This window comes from Xiphophorus couchianus, chromosome 4 (assembly GCF_001444195.1).
Source record: "Xiphophorus couchianus chromosome 4, X_couchianus-1.0, whole genome shotgun sequence".
Taxonomy (NCBI): Eukaryota; Metazoa; Chordata; class Actinopteri; order Cyprinodontiformes; family Poeciliidae; genus Xiphophorus; species Xiphophorus couchianus.
The window spans coordinates 6,073,425-6,089,778 of record NC_040231.1 but is presented as its reverse complement, the minus strand read 5'-3'; the positions used below and the strand labels follow the sequence as shown (position 1 = coordinate 6,089,778).

At 37.3% G+C, this 16,354-nt stretch overlaps 2 protein-coding genes across 24 annotated transcripts in view; one reads left to right on the top strand and one right to left on the bottom strand.

Annotated features, from left to right (window-relative positions):
• madd (MAP-kinase activating death domain) overlaps positions 1-14,645 on the top strand; it is a 50,898-nt gene extending 36,253 nt beyond the window's left edge. For 7 of the 23 annotated variants that reach the window (XM_028015762.1, XM_028015759.1, XM_028015758.1 and 4 more), the window contains 12 exons: positions 445-507; positions 1,255-1,375; positions 1,464-1,569; positions 1,674-1,784; positions 1,859-1,966; positions 2,050-2,214; positions 2,319-2,391; positions 3,471-3,577; positions 6,240-6,248; positions 6,796-6,865; positions 10,057-10,103; positions 12,024-14,645. In XM_028015762.1, the coding sequence (XP_027871563.1) occupies positions 445-507; positions 1,255-1,375; positions 1,464-1,569; positions 1,674-1,784; positions 1,859-1,966; positions 2,050-2,214; positions 2,319-2,391; positions 3,471-3,577; positions 6,240-6,248; positions 6,796-6,865; positions 10,057-10,103; positions 12,024-12,137 (1,094 nt within the window). In that variant the 3' untranslated portion in view covers positions 12,138-14,645. The remainder of the gene's footprint in view (positions 1-444; positions 508-1,254; positions 1,376-1,463; positions 1,570-1,673; positions 1,785-1,858; positions 1,967-2,049; positions 2,215-2,318; positions 2,392-3,470; positions 3,578-6,239; positions 6,249-6,795; positions 6,866-10,056; positions 10,104-12,023) is intronic. The other 16 variants (XM_028015770.1, XM_028015777.1, XM_028015769.1 and 13 more) reach the window with 5 other exon arrangements.
• bbox1 (butyrobetaine (gamma), 2-oxoglutarate dioxygenase (gamma-butyrobetaine hydroxylase) 1) overlaps positions 14,411-16,354 on the bottom strand; it is a 29,918-nt gene continuing 27,974 nt past the window's right edge. The window contains exon 8 of the mRNA XM_028015784.1: positions 14,411-15,880. Coding sequence (XP_027871585.1) covers positions 15,720-15,880 — 161 coding nt within the window. The 3' untranslated portion in view covers positions 14,411-15,719. The remainder of the gene's footprint in view (positions 15,881-16,354) is intronic.

Genomic DNA, 16,354 nt, shown 5'->3' with positions numbered 1-16,354 from the left:
AAGGATTTTCTAAATTACCACGGCTATACACATTTTATTTCAATGTCTGTAAGTGAACAAGATGTCTTGAATATTTTAGTAATCATTGTTCAGGGCAACAGTTAAAATCTGTAATGGTAGAATATTACAGCATGATTTCCTGAGTCCTGGATTGTGTTTAAAACGCAAAATACTTGAAGGATTAATGTAGTACTGTCAACACAAACTCCAGGTCCATTATCTGTCCTTGTCTGTGAAAATGTCTGATGCAAACTTGAAGCTTTGAAGCGGTGTGTTAAAAATCACGCTCTGTATTAATCCTTGTCATGTTTCTGTGGTGTGCATCTCGGCTCGCTCAGCTCTCGTTTTTTTGCCATTTAACCCACTCACACCTCTTTGCCTAACCCCGGTGCTGCTCTCGCTGCTTTTTTCTCTTCTCCTGCTGCTCATGGGAAATTTCTCCAGGGCGGGATAAGAGCTCCGTTTGGGATCAGCTAGAGGATGCGGCCATGGAAACCTTTTCTCTAAGTAGGGCTGATCTCTTGCCTTTGCCCCTTTTTTGTTATTTGTGTGTTGTGCTGGTGGAGTGTGTTTCTTTGCTTAGCTCATCTAGCTCTGTTCAGTCTTTTTAGCTGATGAGAGTTTTACCTGTTCTTTAGTGAGATGTAGATCTGTGCAAATAAGGGTGGGAAAATATGTTTTTTTAAAATATCAAAACAGAAAAAAAAGTCTGTCACACCTATCATCTTTCTGTATACATTGGCTACACACACATTGTTTTATTTGCAGTCCTTTTTCACTCATTTATTGATTTATATACTGCTTTACAATAGTCAAACAGAGAGCTAAAATGCTTCACAAAAATCAATAATAAACAAAGAAACAAAAACTAGAAATCTGGAATAAAATGTCCAATTTCTATCTATATATTTATTAAAAGCCTTCCTGATTAAAAAGACCTTAAACTTTGTTCTAAAAAGGCCTAAGTCAGTGATTGTGGGTAGGTCCAGATGGAAAGGGGGACGGGGAGGGGGGAAGACATACGGCAAATGTTGTCGGGTCCGGGAGTCAAACCCGCGACGGCCGCATCGAGGACTCTAGGCCTCCAAACATGGGTCGTGCTATCCCCTACGCCACCACGGCATGCCCCAAATTACAATTCTAAAAGAAAAATACATATCTTTAGAAATTTTATATTGAAATTGGCATACGATTTGAGTTGAACCAAATTACCAGCAAGAAGATTTGCTCACTTGAGAAACAAACTGTTTTCAGGTAAGGAGCGCTCCACCCTTTGGGATCAAGTGCAGTTCTGGGAGGACGCCTACTTAGATGCTGTAATGTTGGAGCGCGAAGGAATGGGGATGGACCAGGGACCTCAGGAAATGATTGAAAGGTTTTCTGTTTTATTGTTATTATTTTTTCACCATCCAAATGTGAGTTTTAAAACAGTTTTAATCCCTCTGTTTTTTGTGATAACTCAGATACTTGTCACTTGGAGAGCATGATCGCAAGCGTCTGGAGGACGATGAGGACAGACTCTTGGCCACCCTTCTGCACAACATGATTGCTTACATGCTAATGATGAAAGTATGACAGCCTGTTGCTCTGTTTAAGCAGCTGTAGTTTTATTTTTTTCTCTCTCCTTGAGATGAGTGGACCAGCATCCATGTAAATGTTTTCTGTTGATTTAGGTGAATAAAAATGACATCAGGAAGAAAGTGAGACGTTTGATGGGCAAATCTCACATTGGACTCACATACAGCCAAGAGATCAACGAGATACTGGACAAACTGGCCCATATGGTGAATATATCTTCCACTTTTTTTATTTGACCTTTCTTAGTTTTTTGTAATTGATTTTTACCAATCCTATGTAGAATGGTCGTGAGCTGTCCATCAGGCCCAGTGGAAGTCGTCACATCAAGAAACAAACATTTGTTGTTCATGCTGGCACTGATACAACAGGAGACATCTTCTTTATGGAGGTAGGAAAAGGCTTTCATCAGTGCTGCATATATCATGTTCTGTTCTTGTTTTTGCACTAACGAACGTTCACCAATGTTTAAAGGTTTGTGATGACTGTATAGTCCTACGCAGCAACATCGGTACGGTTTATGAGCGCTGGTGGTACGAGAAGCTCATCAATATGACGTACTGCCCCAAGACCAAGGTGTTGTGTCTGTGGAGACGTAACGGCCAAGAGACGCAGCTCAACAAGTTTTATACCAAAAAGGTCTGCAACTGTGCATCATATGCTTTTGCAAACTTTAGGAATTTGCAGAAGCAAAATCCTAAAGCCGCTTAAAAATTAAAGTAACTTTTCTCTGTTTGTTTCAGTGTCGTGAGCTCTACTACTGTGTCAAAGACAGCATGGAGAGAGCTGCAGCAAGACAGCAAAGCATTAAACCAGGTTGATACCTTTGAGATGACGGAGGCTCAGTCTATGTTGCCAACTCTTAATTTGACATTTAATTTATATCCTCTTTAAATTGTTAAAATAACTGATAATTTTATTCATAAAATTCTGAATTAGAATTTTACGATTCTAATTAAGTCATTCTAATCATTAATTAATTTTAATGATTAGAATTAAAAAAAAACACTACTGCAGGCTTAAAAAAACCCATCAATTTAGGTATTTTTCAAATTCATCAGAAGTGTAGGAATGAAAATGAATGAATGAAAAAATATTTTCTTAATCTCTCCATCCATTCACTTATTTCCTTGCAGTTAATGCATGTTTGTAGTTGCACTTTAAAGGAGACATATTTTGCAAAATTCACGTTTTGCATGTTTTTGTTTTTCTATTTGGGTCTCAGCTGCTTCTAAAAATAGCCCAAGGGTTTAAAAAGTCCATACAGCTGTTTTCTGACATTACGATGATGTCTTTCGGTGTCCGAAAAACGAAGTGTTTGAAAACCTCCCAGTTGTTAAGTCACATTTTACAGGCACTGTGCTCTTACCTAGCAACCCAAGCGGAGCTCCAGCACATTTGGTCAGCTGGTTTTACCATTGTATGTTGTTTTCATTCCATTCGGAAACCACTTGCATTCTTAGTGGTTCTGCAGGGGGATGTACACTTGTTTAATTGCACATTTATGTGCAGTTGTTTTTACATGTGAATCTAATGTTGAGTTTAGTTAGAATCTAATGTTGATTTGGCCAAATCCAAATCTTTTTTGGATTTAAAGTGACAAGACGTTCTAAAGTAGCTCATTCTGAAAGGAGCTCAAAATAGGCAGAACTGAGTAAACTAAAATCTTATCATCTCAGAATGATTTTGTGCACGAAAGTTAGTGAACATGTTCTGTATAGCCAATAGACCTATCCTCTCCTGTTGAAGGAAGCATACTAGGTCACCTTTAAAAGTTATCTGATGAGGACTGAACTCTGCATTTTTTTTTGTAAAATGTGTGAAATTTTACATTAGAAAAAAACCCCCCGTCTGATCCTTGTGGTTAGAAAACCTCTCTCCATCCTTATCCTCAGGCCCGGAGCTTGGCGGTGAATTCCCCGTCCAGGACATGAAAACCGGTGAAGGTGGACTGCTTCAGGTTACGCTGGAAGGAATCAATCTGAAGTTTATGCACAGCCAGGTAGGAGGCCATTACCACAGCAGAGAAACTGCCTCTCATCTCACATAAGGGCATGAGAATAAAAACAATTACTCATGATGGCTCAGACTTCATCACGTCCTTCTGTTCCCATCTCTCCTTGTCTTTCCCGTTTGCCTTTGTAGCATTTCTTTTCATCCTGTGACGTCTTCCTCTATTGTCATTAAAAATTTTGATAAGAAACGTGACGTGTACTACTAATTTCAACGCATTTGATTGGCTGGTCCTGACGTGCGTTTTCCTCTAGAGGAAGAATTTCTGTTTGTGCTTTTGCTTTTTTGGATTAGCTCTTTTTTTGTGTTTATGCATGCTTGATGTTCTCTAAAAAATGTTAACACATCCTGCCTCACAAGTTTCCGTCAACATCTGTGGTGCTCGGACCTCATGTTCATTTACTGTGTGGGAGGAAACGATGTGTTAATCTGTGTGTGTGTTGTGCAACAGTGATTAGACAGATGACCTTAAGCAAAGACTTTTCATTAATAATTGGCTATATTATAATAGCAACTTTTCATTTTAAGTTTGGACCCTTGAACATTGTCGTGTCGTCTTCACGTCTGTGCGGGCAGCGGCAGTCTTGGCTTGTGTATTTGCTTAGCTGATTAAAGTGCAAAAAAGCTCATTTGATGCAAAGACCTGAACGCTTAGGATCCAAATAAGGTCAACAGACATTTTTTACATCATCATCTCAAAGAAGACAACTAAAAACTCAGTTGTTATCAACTTGATGCACATTTTGTCCAACTGCATTTTTTTTCTCCCACTTTGGAACTCTTGATTATCTTTCTGTCCTGTATTTTATTAGAATGAAATGAAAGAAACTTTTTACTGTCACAAAATGCTGAAGGCAAAGTCTCCCCAATGGCAGAGTGATCATAGCAGGCCAGTTCTACTGATCCCTCCATAACTATTTGTAAAGAAGATGATGAAACATAGAACATTTACATTTGTTGAATAATATTTTGCTCAAGCAAATTACTGAAGAAAACTTATCTGCAAACATTAAGATGTGCAGTATTTTTTTCTTTTAGATTTTCTGCCCCAAAGACATTTTTATTTTTTTAGTTTTTTTATTTAAAGCCCTCAAAGCCCAAAATTTAAACCCTTTTTTTCCATTTGTGTCTGACAGCATTAATTTCTGCCGAGAAATCTGTGTGGAGTGTAATCTGTTTTCATGAATGGGGCAACAGTGTACTTGACTCCAAGGTTGAACTAAACTGAAAGATCATTCTGTGACTTATAAATCAAAGTGGAACCAAACAAGAACATGTTGATATGGACGTTTAACAAGGCTCCTCCTACACACACAGGGCCTTTCAAGAGCTTACAACACTTCTCAACTTTTTCATATTTTGACATGCTACAACCAGAAACTTCACTGTATTTTACTGGGATTTTTTGTGATAGACAAACACACAGTAATGTGTATTTGTGACCTGAAAGACATACAAAATGTTTTCACAGATAAAAATCTGACAATTGTTGGTGCGTAGGACAACAATTGTTTTCCTACGCACAACAATTGCGTAGGACAACAATTCCCTTTTGTCCCTTTTGTTTTGTTGCTTTTAAATAAAATCCAGTGCAACCAGTTGCCTTCAGAAGCCACCTAAATGGTTTCTTCATGCAATGTGTCTGAGCTGCTGGGATTGAAGACTGGAAAGATTTAAGTATCCAGATGTGCAAAGCTGGTGAAGACATAACCTAAAAGACTTGCAGTAATTTCCTCAAAAGGTGGTTCTACACAGGGATTACAAAGAAATACTCGCCACAATTTTCAGATATTTATTTGTGAGAAACTGGTATCCTTTACCTTCCACTCTACAAGTATGCACTTCCATACTCTCAATCACATAAAATTCCAATGCAATACCATGATGTTTGTGGTTTTTAAATTTTAAAAGTGACATCTATAAAGTACATTTACAAGACCTGTGTAAACACTATTAAAGTTTCTATCTCCTCTTTTAATTTTTTTTCAGGCTCTGGGCCTGATTTTTTCCTTTCCAAAGATTAAATTTATATTCTACTGTAGACGGTAACAATTTCAAGACAAGCACATTTTTCTTGAAAAGGATTATCTGATGGAAGATTGGTGTATATTAAAGCTTACATTTGGACTCCGTTTTTCTTGTGTGTTTTGTCAAGTGTTTCTTTTGTTTTGTTTGTTTTTTTGTTTTTCCCCCACTGCTCAGAGTTGAGCTAAGATGACTTGTTCTGAAGTGATAAGGTGTCAGAGGCAACATCCTTCATGCTTGTGGGATTAGCGGTCTGCCCTCATGTTACCTGTTCTGCTGTTGTGAGTGAGTTATGTTGGTGCCAGCCGTTGTTGCTGGAGGAGGAGGCATGGAGGGCTCTGGGGGACTGAGATGTTTTAAAATCCAGGAAAACAAAGGTGAATCAATTTCTTAACACTCTAGTCAAACTTTATTCCTTTTTCTCTTATTCCTATTTGCTAGCTCTTGTGTTTGAATCTTCTTGTGGTGTTTTTTTTTTAAATCATTGGCTCTCAGATTCTTGATTTGAATCTTTACGAGGCTCCTGCAGATAGATAGCGCCCTCTCGGAGTGTCGTCGAGTGTTTGTGCTCTTCTGTCCGATAATAATCCAAACCATTTCTCTCCCATGCTCTCTCCCCCTGCAAGGAGCGGAAGGTACACAACCTCTGCTGTGTTTGCTTATTAGCAGTTACATCTTATTGGGTTCCTTTTGTTTCCTCTACCTGTTTTTCTTGCTTTCTATTTTTTTTTTTTTTTTACTGTCGTAGTGTATGGCAAGTCTAATTTTGTGTCCTTGTCTCCATTTTGTATAGAACTTCCATGTATGCATCATATGGGCCATATTGCCATTATAAATTCTTCTTGTATATGAATAAGTACACGTTTTATACGTTTGATGCACTTCATTGACTAAATGAGTTACTCTGACTTACTGTTGAGCAGACTAAATGCATTTCTTCTCATTGCCCATGTATGCGTTTGACCATGGAAACTTCTCATAGTGTGTTTCTTTTCTTTTGGTAGCTGTTAAGCGCTTGCATTTCATGTGTAGTTGTTTTTATTTTACCTTTCATACTGAATGAAACGAGTTTAACACGGTTAATTTCTTTTAATTTCTAAATATGAAGTGTTTACTCTTCATCCGGTGTTGTTGAGTTAATAATGTTCTGTCTTGTTTTTGTTTGTTTTTGTTTGTTTTTAGGTTTTCATAGAGCTGAGTCACATTAAAAAGTGCAATACAGTGAAGGGAGTCTTTGTCCTGGAGGAATTTGGTAATTACACCATCTATTGATTCTAGGCCTGTACTCGGCACGGCAGTAACTCAGCTTCATGGCAAATTCACTGACGAGAGCTTAGATCGGCTTGCTAAATTGAATCATCATTCTGTTTTAGGAAGACTGAGGTTTTTGATGTTTGCAGGTGGGGAAGAGGGCGTTGAATTTTATGGAGGATCTGACACAGAACAGTGTCAGAGTAGCACTTGATGTAGTTGATAAGAAGATGTTTCTTCTGCTGTCTTCCACTGAATGTTTTTTTTTTTTTTTTTACAATCAAGGCAGGTGTCTTTAAAAACCTTAACATTTCTTTATAACCAGGCGGCAAAACCCTTTTCAGACATAAGATGTTTGTTAAAGCAACAACATTCACTAATGACATCACAGATGCTCTGTTTCCAAATTTTTCAATTTCCTAAATGTGTCATATCATCTTTAAAATTATTATAATTAGGCAAAACGCAACACTGAATGGAAGCAGTAGGAAATCTCATAATTTTACTTGCACAATCTGGAGTTGCACTGATTGGATTATAACTGGCCGATACCGACTTTTCTGATCTGCCGATTTTATTTCAGAGATCTGTATATGTATATGTGGTTTAGATTTAAGACTAAAACTACCTTTGCAAAACTTACTTAAATAAATTAACTTAATTACTAAAAACAAATTAATTGGTGTATTTAGTTCTTATTCATCTCTTTCTTGCAATTTCACTGCTTTTACGTGCAGACTTTATTAAAGTTATGCGGTAAGCTTCCTAACAGTTATTAATGGCTAGACCCAACTGTTTAAATCTGTTTTAAATAATTCCCTTTTCTTTAAAGAACTTTTTACTGGATAACTGAAGAATGTTTTAGTTCCCCAAGTTTAAATGTAGGTGTCTTTGGTACCTGCAACTTTGTCAAAGCATAACACCTCGATTTCTCAGTATGAGAAACACACAAAACAAAAACACAAATTGATAAAATGAGCTATAAATCTAAGTCAGATTCAAAAATGTATTATCCTGTAATTTAATCAACAATCAGGACTGATCCAGTTGGTTGATTGTATCACTGATAAATGTTGCTGTGCATTCAGTTCCATAATCAAGAGGACTAAATTACTTTGCACTTAAAATGTAGCTCTAATAAAGATTCAGATTCTAAAGTAAAGGGAATCTTTACTTCAGAATCTGAGAAGCAGGATTAAACTTTACATTAAAGTCAAGCTGACGAGTGTACTGCACTGTATGAAGGAAAACTGACACCTCAAAGCTGCTGTAAATTAGTGAATTATAATCATAACAGCAAAAACTTACACAGAAGATCAAAGACTTTTAAAGCACTTCTGAGCTGCATTATGACACTACAAAGGGCTGTAGAAAAGATAAATCTGGCACCTAATTATTGTTGAAGTCAAGGTGACAGAAAGTTTAATCAGTGTTTTTTATTTTTTATAGGATCAGCTGATAGGAAACCAGATCAACCTTTGGTGTGCATTAATATTTATGGATCAAAACATAACACTGACGCGCATAGTTGCTGATTTATAAAGTGACCTACTTTGGCTAAAACTGAAAAAATATGAGATGAATCATTCTGATTTCAGCAGATGGCTGAATCATGAGGCATGTTTCCTGTGGCTGTTGGTAGACGGAGAGATGCTAGCAGCTTAGTGAAGTTGCTATCATCCATTTCCATACAGCCTGAGATGTTCCTCTGCAGACGCTTGTGAATTCTCCACCACAAGCTGCTAGAAAGCACACTCTGATCTGAGGCTTTACCGCCACAATTTGATTACCATAAATGAGCAGAGGCAAACAACTCCAGCATACAGAAGATTTCTTTGTTTCTTAGCAGCTCTGCAGAAAAAAGCAGCCGACGTTGCCACAGCAACTCGTGCAGTCAGACCAATAAAAAATAAGCAGCAGATAAATGAGTCTGTAATTTCAGTGAACTCCATACACACAGGAATAATAGTCACATATTTTAATAAATAATTTAATTTTATTAAAATTTATTACCATTTTTAAAGCATGGGACAATAAATCTATTTATAATCTTAATTTTATTTACTATTATTATTTTTTAAGTTTTTCAGAATAATAAATCTGAGATAAAATGAGAATTGTTTTGCACCTATGACGGTCTCTATGTCCAGACAGTCGTGATCAACAGTTGGATTAGTTACAGCTCTGTTTATTTAAAACAGATGATTCAGTTCTGACAGAGCAGCACAGAAGAATCACAGGAGGTAGAAGTTGGATGTCTGGCTGAGTTACTGTCGTGCCTCTGTGCTGCTTTTGTAATGTTGCCCTCATCTTTGCCACTATGAAAACCTTCATTCTCCAGCAGGTAAAGTGTTGCCACCTTTCTTCTTCAAAAAAAACCCAAAAAAACCAAAAAACTAGATTCATGCAGATTATTTCCTTATTCCATCACTATGCTGATTATTTTTCACCTTCTTTGTATAAATAAGTATTCCTCTCCTTCATTCATCACTTGCTTTTGTTTTGCTTTGAACATCCATCCTGACATTATTCCTCATGTGGTCGTCGTTTGCTGAATGTCCGCCTCAGTATCTCAACCAGTTGGGATCTCAGGTGGGACGACTGCTTTACGGGGGTTGATTCTAAGGGATTTAGCATTTCCAAAATCCCCCGACATCTGTCCAGATCTCAGCCTCTTCATCTCTGCTCTGGGTTCACAGTTACTAATGAAAAGTCAGTCTGTCCTCTGGGCAGGGTCTTAGCCTCTTCTAGCTGCTCTTCTGTGGCAGCAGGTCACAGGGGAAAGCGTTAGAAAAAGGAGGTCGTCTTTCTATTTATTTCTTTTTGAATCGTTCAAATCTTATAACTTCTACAGTCTGTTATAAGTAACTTGTGTGTTTTATTTGTCCATTTAGTGGGCCATGGATGTGTCACCAGCAGCCTGTTTGTCATTTTGATACCAGCTGCTTCTCTTTGAAAAGTAGCGAAGAGTAAAACATAATTTTCCCAAACAGTGCTCTCTTATCCTTGGCTTGAATTCTGTAAATTTATTCACAAGCTTTCTGACTGTTACGGTGTAACTTCTTGGTCCACTTCCCATTGTACACATAATTGAAATTCCAACCCTGTAACTTCCCTGAAGCTCTCAATCATGAACTCATCCAATTTCCTGCTGCCTTTGAATTCTATGTTTTGTCTCTTGCACCGACATAGTTCCTGAAACTAAAGAAGTGGTGATCCACAAGTACAAGACCCCCATGGTGAGTCCTCTTGTTCTGTCTTTAATCAGAGCTAGAAAGCTTTTTGCCGTTGTTTGAAGCATAATCTCCCTCTGCCTAGAGTATTTTAAGATGTATTGTGACTAAATATGGTGATGACTCAGCTGCCGTGTGCAGGGTGATTAGTTTGTCATGTATGTCTCATACATGATAGTAAGAAAGAAATCCAATTGTTTAGGACAAAGAGGAACAATTTGGCAGTTTTTTTGGTAAAAAAAACCCGGCCAAATATATATATATATATATATATATGAGTAAAAGCCTGAGATATTATCAGGTTTTCAAACAAAAGTCCCCAGAAATAGTTGGTGAAATTATTAAATTTAGATGAAGAAACATCCAAAGAAACTGATGAAATATATAATATTAATACAGTACCTTGCAAAAATATTGGTACCTGTTAAATGTTTGCACATTTTAAACATGCCGCACCAACACAATTCGATATCATTTAAGGTTTTCTAATTAAATTGGGGTGAAAAGTTTTTTCTTGTTCTTTTTCTTTTTACATTTATCACAATTAAAAATCAAAATCAAAGTTTGTAAATTTGCCTAAACATAAATTTTTATGTCCTGCAACACAAATTCAATTGGATTTAGATCTACTCTTTGATGTAGCTCTTGGTGCTCAACTCCGATTTTAGCTGAAATTTGATGTGTTTTTTAAAGTAATTAACTAATTAATTAATACATTTTTGCATCCCGAGATCTTTAGCAGTTGATGAAGGTGCACAGCTGAAGGGATTGAGGCTTTTAATTTCTTAGAAGTCTGCTTCTGTTTCCCAATGAGTGCAGAGCACTTTGCGTAATCTCTGCTTTTAGACCACTCTTGGGAAGTTTACTCATGGTCTTATATTTCCTGCATTCCTACATGACCTGCCTGATCCTGGATTTAAACTCCAAGATGGCCTTGTAACTTTTTCCAGTTTGAGCAACATCAGTAACTCTTTCCCCACAGGATCATAAAAGCTTTTACTGCGTGCCGTATTAAATTTTGCACAAACCTGCAGTAAAGCAACGCTCAAGGTTCAAATACTTTTGAATATGAGCAGCTAAGATAGCTCTGCATGATGCACAACATTATATTTGACCTATGGAGTTTCTAATTTAATTTAAAAAAAAAATGCAGATCTAATATTCCTGAAAGTTGCTGTATTATTCTGTACCATGCATCTGCAGAGCCTCTTAATGGTGCAGTATTATGTACAGTTGACTTTTTTTTTTAACCTTTACATCATGGTATAGTCCTAGTTCTTCATTAGGAACCTACAGATGTTGCTTTGATTCTTTCATGCATGTTTGAGAAATCATTTAATCTCCCGTGGCAACAGTTGATCTGTGCAAAACGCCTGGGTGGACCTAACACTGTCTTCAAGGCGCAGCTCCTCCTCAGTGCTGCTGCCTCCAAGCTTACAAGCTTCGGGCTCACAGAGCACTCCCACCCCACGACTCCCCCACTCAGCTCCTTCAGACTAGTCAGCAGCAATTAGCAAATACCTGATGGAACTGTGTACCAGCTGACCTCGATACAAGCTACTTCTCAATGCAACACTGGTAAAAAAAAGTTCAAGGGTTAATGGAGATGATGACTTCCTCATGGAGTTTCAGAAAGAGCAGGATTTTTAGAGACAGATGACCAATGTCAAGGAGATAAACTACTAAGTAAAAATTCTTTTAAATCATATCTGATATATTTAGTATTTTTATAACAACTAAAGTTAACATAGTTAATTGCTGTGCTGTAAAATGGCACTAAGTACCTGAAAATACATAATACTGCTCCTTTAAGGACTGGTGCATTTACAGTTTTAGTGTTTGATGTCTGTTTACTTTAATGGGTTTAACTTGTTCTTATTACTGGTTCTATTTCCTGTATAATTCGCCTCTGTTCCTCCTCCGCAGGCACATCAGATCTGTTACTCTGTCCTCTGCCTCTTCTCCTACGTGGCGGCTGTGAAGGGGAAGGAAACGGAAGGAAAACCCAAGCTGCTCTCACCAAGACCCCTTCCCAGCTAGTCAACACCTCCTGCTCCCCTCCCTCCTCTTAACGTCCTTCCTCATCCTCGGTGTGCCTCTCTACTTGAACTTCATCTCTCTTTAACCAGACAATCCCCAAATTTAAATCTAAGCACACAATCCCTGCTCCCCCTCCCTCCTCCTGTATAAATATGAGCCTCTGATCCTTTATAGATCCAGTTGTGTAGACATGTTTGGTCCTTGATGTCGTGTAAATAACTCCAAACATTCTCCGTTGTTGTCCTGATGTTCCAAACCCAACTAGTTCCACATTTGCTTGCTCCTTGGAGTCGGAGAAGCAGTTCATCAGCTCTGTGTGCAGGCCTCGGCAACGCCAGGTCTGAGCCACAGGCTGCATGCAGGTCCTGTGCAGCAGCGCAGCTCACCACCTCCTGCCCGCCTCCATACAGCTCTGTGTTATTCTGTGACGTGTGATTACTGTAAAGTTCCAGTTTGTCCAAGTTGAAACTGGTGAAGCATCCGGGAGACCCTGTTAGAGTGCAGTGACAAAGCAGCTGCATCCTGCACTAGAGCACCGCATGTAAACTCTTCTTAATGGTGTTTGGTCCTAAAATACTTTCGGTGTTCTCAGATGTGTTCTCTTGCCCACCAGGCTGAATAACTGTTCTAGTTCTGCTGTAAAACTTCTCGTCTGTGCTCCTCTGGTATTAACTGCATGTTACTATAAGGATGGAAATAAATATTATATATATATATTTCTATATATAGTATTTATTTAATATATGCATTTAGACTGTACATTTCTCTGGAAAAAAGTTACAAAATGTTGATTTGCTTGATGTGCAATACTTAATAAGTAGTTAGCCATTGCCAGAGTCGGGTTCTCTTGGCTCCCACAGGGTGAAGAATGTAAGATGTTTTTTTGTTTGTTTGTTTTTTTTTTTCTATTGTGTGTTTAATGAATATACAGTGTGATATAACTTTTCAAAGTGTCCTCTATGGTTAATTATCGGTCAATCACAAGACAGAAAACTGAACATTTCATGGTGGTTTATCATTAAAGTTAGATTCTCTTCCAACTTCAACTGGTAGACAGAACATCCTCTGCAAGCAGAAAAATGGGTCTGTATGTAACATATGGGCTGACTGGAGAAGAACGCTTAGGAAAGCCAGCTCTAGCTGCATTATTTGAAGGTTAACATTTTTTAGAGCAGAAATGAGCTTTTTAAGTTTTGATTTGATGGACAGATTTATGGATTCACTTATGAAAAGCAGCATTTGAGAAGTGCAGCAGCAGTTTAATAAATTAAGCATAAACAAAGTTGATTTTTTATTTAAAGTTTAATAAGCAGTTTTTATTTCCCCAACTTTCCATTTTTAGTCGTTTCTTGCTTCAATTTTCACATTTCACCTGCTTTAATATCATCTCCATTATGCTTGTACTAGGACTAAAACAGAAGAAAAGATGCATCACATTCCTTGGTAGAAATAGTTTTGAATCCAACAGAAACTACAAGATTTTCACAATTTATACCAAGCATGTCCCCATCTTATTTTTACTTAGACTTCTTTCAACCAATATCTGTTCATGGACTGAAAATGGATGGATTTCTTACTTTTCCCCTACTTTTCTTAGCAGCAGAAAACTTGGGTATGAAACGAATGTATGAATTTATGAAGGGTTGAATTGATTCAGCCACCCAGGCTTTACTTTATATTAATTAGTTTGAAAACCTCCCAATTTAAAAAGTACAAATGATCAGATTTTTTTCCAAACATGAAATGGTAAATTTACTGTACATTTTTTTTTCACCAGGAAGTGAGTTGCTGAATGTAAATGTTAAATTGTGATGAGCAGCCGGCAGAAAACCTGAGGGGGTTTTGGATCATGGAAATCAAAGTCAAATCCAGAATCCAAAACTACAGATGTAAAGACAGAACAATGACAGAAATCCTAATTAGGTCTCAAAATGACGTTTGTAATCAGATATTTGTCATGTGATCGACCCTGCAGACGTGTTCAAGCCAACATGTATAATCATGACCGACTCTGTGAGGAGATTTTGTCTTTAAGTTCTCTTTGTGTTCCATGACAGTGAAAAACAGGCCCATTCCACAGTGTGTGTGTGTGTATATGAGTGAGTGCATGTGTGGTCACGTGGCGAACAGTTTCCTGATCAGCAATATATTGCTACAGTAATATCACTGGAAGAGGTTTTATTTTGATCCTGACATGCTTGTATTTTTAGTAACTTAACTGTGCAAGGTAGAAATTTCAGGATGTCATTGAGAAGATGATGTTTCATCTCTACAACTAATCTGCGAATTCTGCTTTGGCTACAAAGTTTTTTTTTTTGTTTGTATTTTTTTTTTAAATCTGGAATATTACAATTCATCTCTGTTATTGTTCTCACTGGCTGAGAAAGAGAGGGAAACAGTAAGGAGATGCCAGGTGTAAGCATTCCAGTTTTTGGAGGTAAAAAAAAAAAAAAGGTATTTATAGATTATGTACAGCTTTGGCAATATAATAAAGTTGTCCTAAATGAAGCAGTTGTATTTGATTTTTTTTGACAAAACACACTTAAATTTGTGTTGTTTTTTTGTAAGATGTATTGCAGGAAATGGTTTGAAACATGGCTGTTTAACTTCATACTAAACCCTTAAAAGTACAAATGGTACCACTTTGAGACCAGAGTTGCCCATAAATAAACTAAAACCAATTTCTTTCAAATTAGCTCTTACAAGAAAAATGTGCTATATTCATTTTTTCACTTTAAAAAAAATGTACCTGTGTGAATATAGTCACGGACGCACGAGAAACATGACGGCTTGTTTACAAAGACAGAAAAATGTGAACTTTGTTGCAATTAACTTCACATCTCGGGACATTTGTCAAAATATCTTTGTGATGCAAGGAATCATGATTTCTTTCAAAATTAAAGGGAACTCCTGCAAATCCTGTCAAAACATGCTGCTGTGCTTTTTGATTTTAACATGTACTTTATGTTGTCAGACAAATTGGATTTAAGTGATTTCTTAATTCAACAATTGAAGGCTGAGAATAGAACGATAACATTTTTACACACAGCCTGGTAGTTTTGGGCAGGGTTTTTTTTCCCTTGGAAAAAATTCAATCATTAAACATCTGCTTTTTGTCTGTCCTTGGTTATTTTTGTTCAAAGATGTAAAAAGACACAGCATTAAATATATTTAATCTTTTCTTTTTTTGCCAAATTTTTCAGATATTTATCAGACAAAATACACAAAAATATTTATAATAAAAAAATGTATGCCAGATATTTTAATCAGAACAGGGAATAACATTTAAAAATAAAAATAAATTAGAGCATATTTTATGTGAAATACCACATAGTTAGGTTTAATTAAAAAAAACAAACTCCAAAGACACCTTTTAAATCTACAAACAAGGCGTATTCATCGTTGCATTGTTGCGTTGCACAAGTTTCAGGCTTCAATCTGAATATTAAATAGACTTTGCTTTTAGCTTGCTATCTAATTCTGTCAGCACTTTTTAAGACCAATGTGTAGTTTTAATAGGAGATTCAGATCCTAGAAGAGGCTTTAAGTCTTTCTATGTAAATGTGACCTTTTGTCCAACGCTCATGCGTCCCCGTGGACATTTCTGCGGACAATCCGGAGACGAGACATCACCTCGTCCCAGTCCAAGTAGGCACCCTCCAAGTGTCGCAGCCTGTCTGGCCTGCTGATGTAGCTCTTCCTGCCGTGCAGCAGACGCCAGTTGTCAAAGGTCACAATGTCACCTGGAATAAAACACGCAGGATCAGACATAAGAGTGTTTGCTGTTGATCTGAGATGGTATTGTGCAGGTAATGTATAACACAAACCAGAAAGGCTAAACGTCAAGAAGCTTAAGGTCAGGCATTATTTAAAGTTCAGGACACGGCAGAAACAAATCCGGTTTTATCCATCTAATAATGAGAAATTTTTTTATTATTTTTTTTTTATAGGACAGTCCTTCAGTGCATACAGAGGTTACCAATGGGTTGGACGTTTACTGCTTGAAATAATGCTGTGGGAGCCAACAGATCCATCCTGCTGCACATTAATGTCCTGAATCTCAGCTGCTAGATGCAGTACAGATGCATGTCATGACTTTTGCTAGATATTGGTAACTTGATTTAGCCAGCTGTGACAGGGATGGCAGTGACGTTTTAATGTCACCGCGACCTTAACAATGACAAAGATGTTCACCATGTTTACGACAAGCTGAAGCA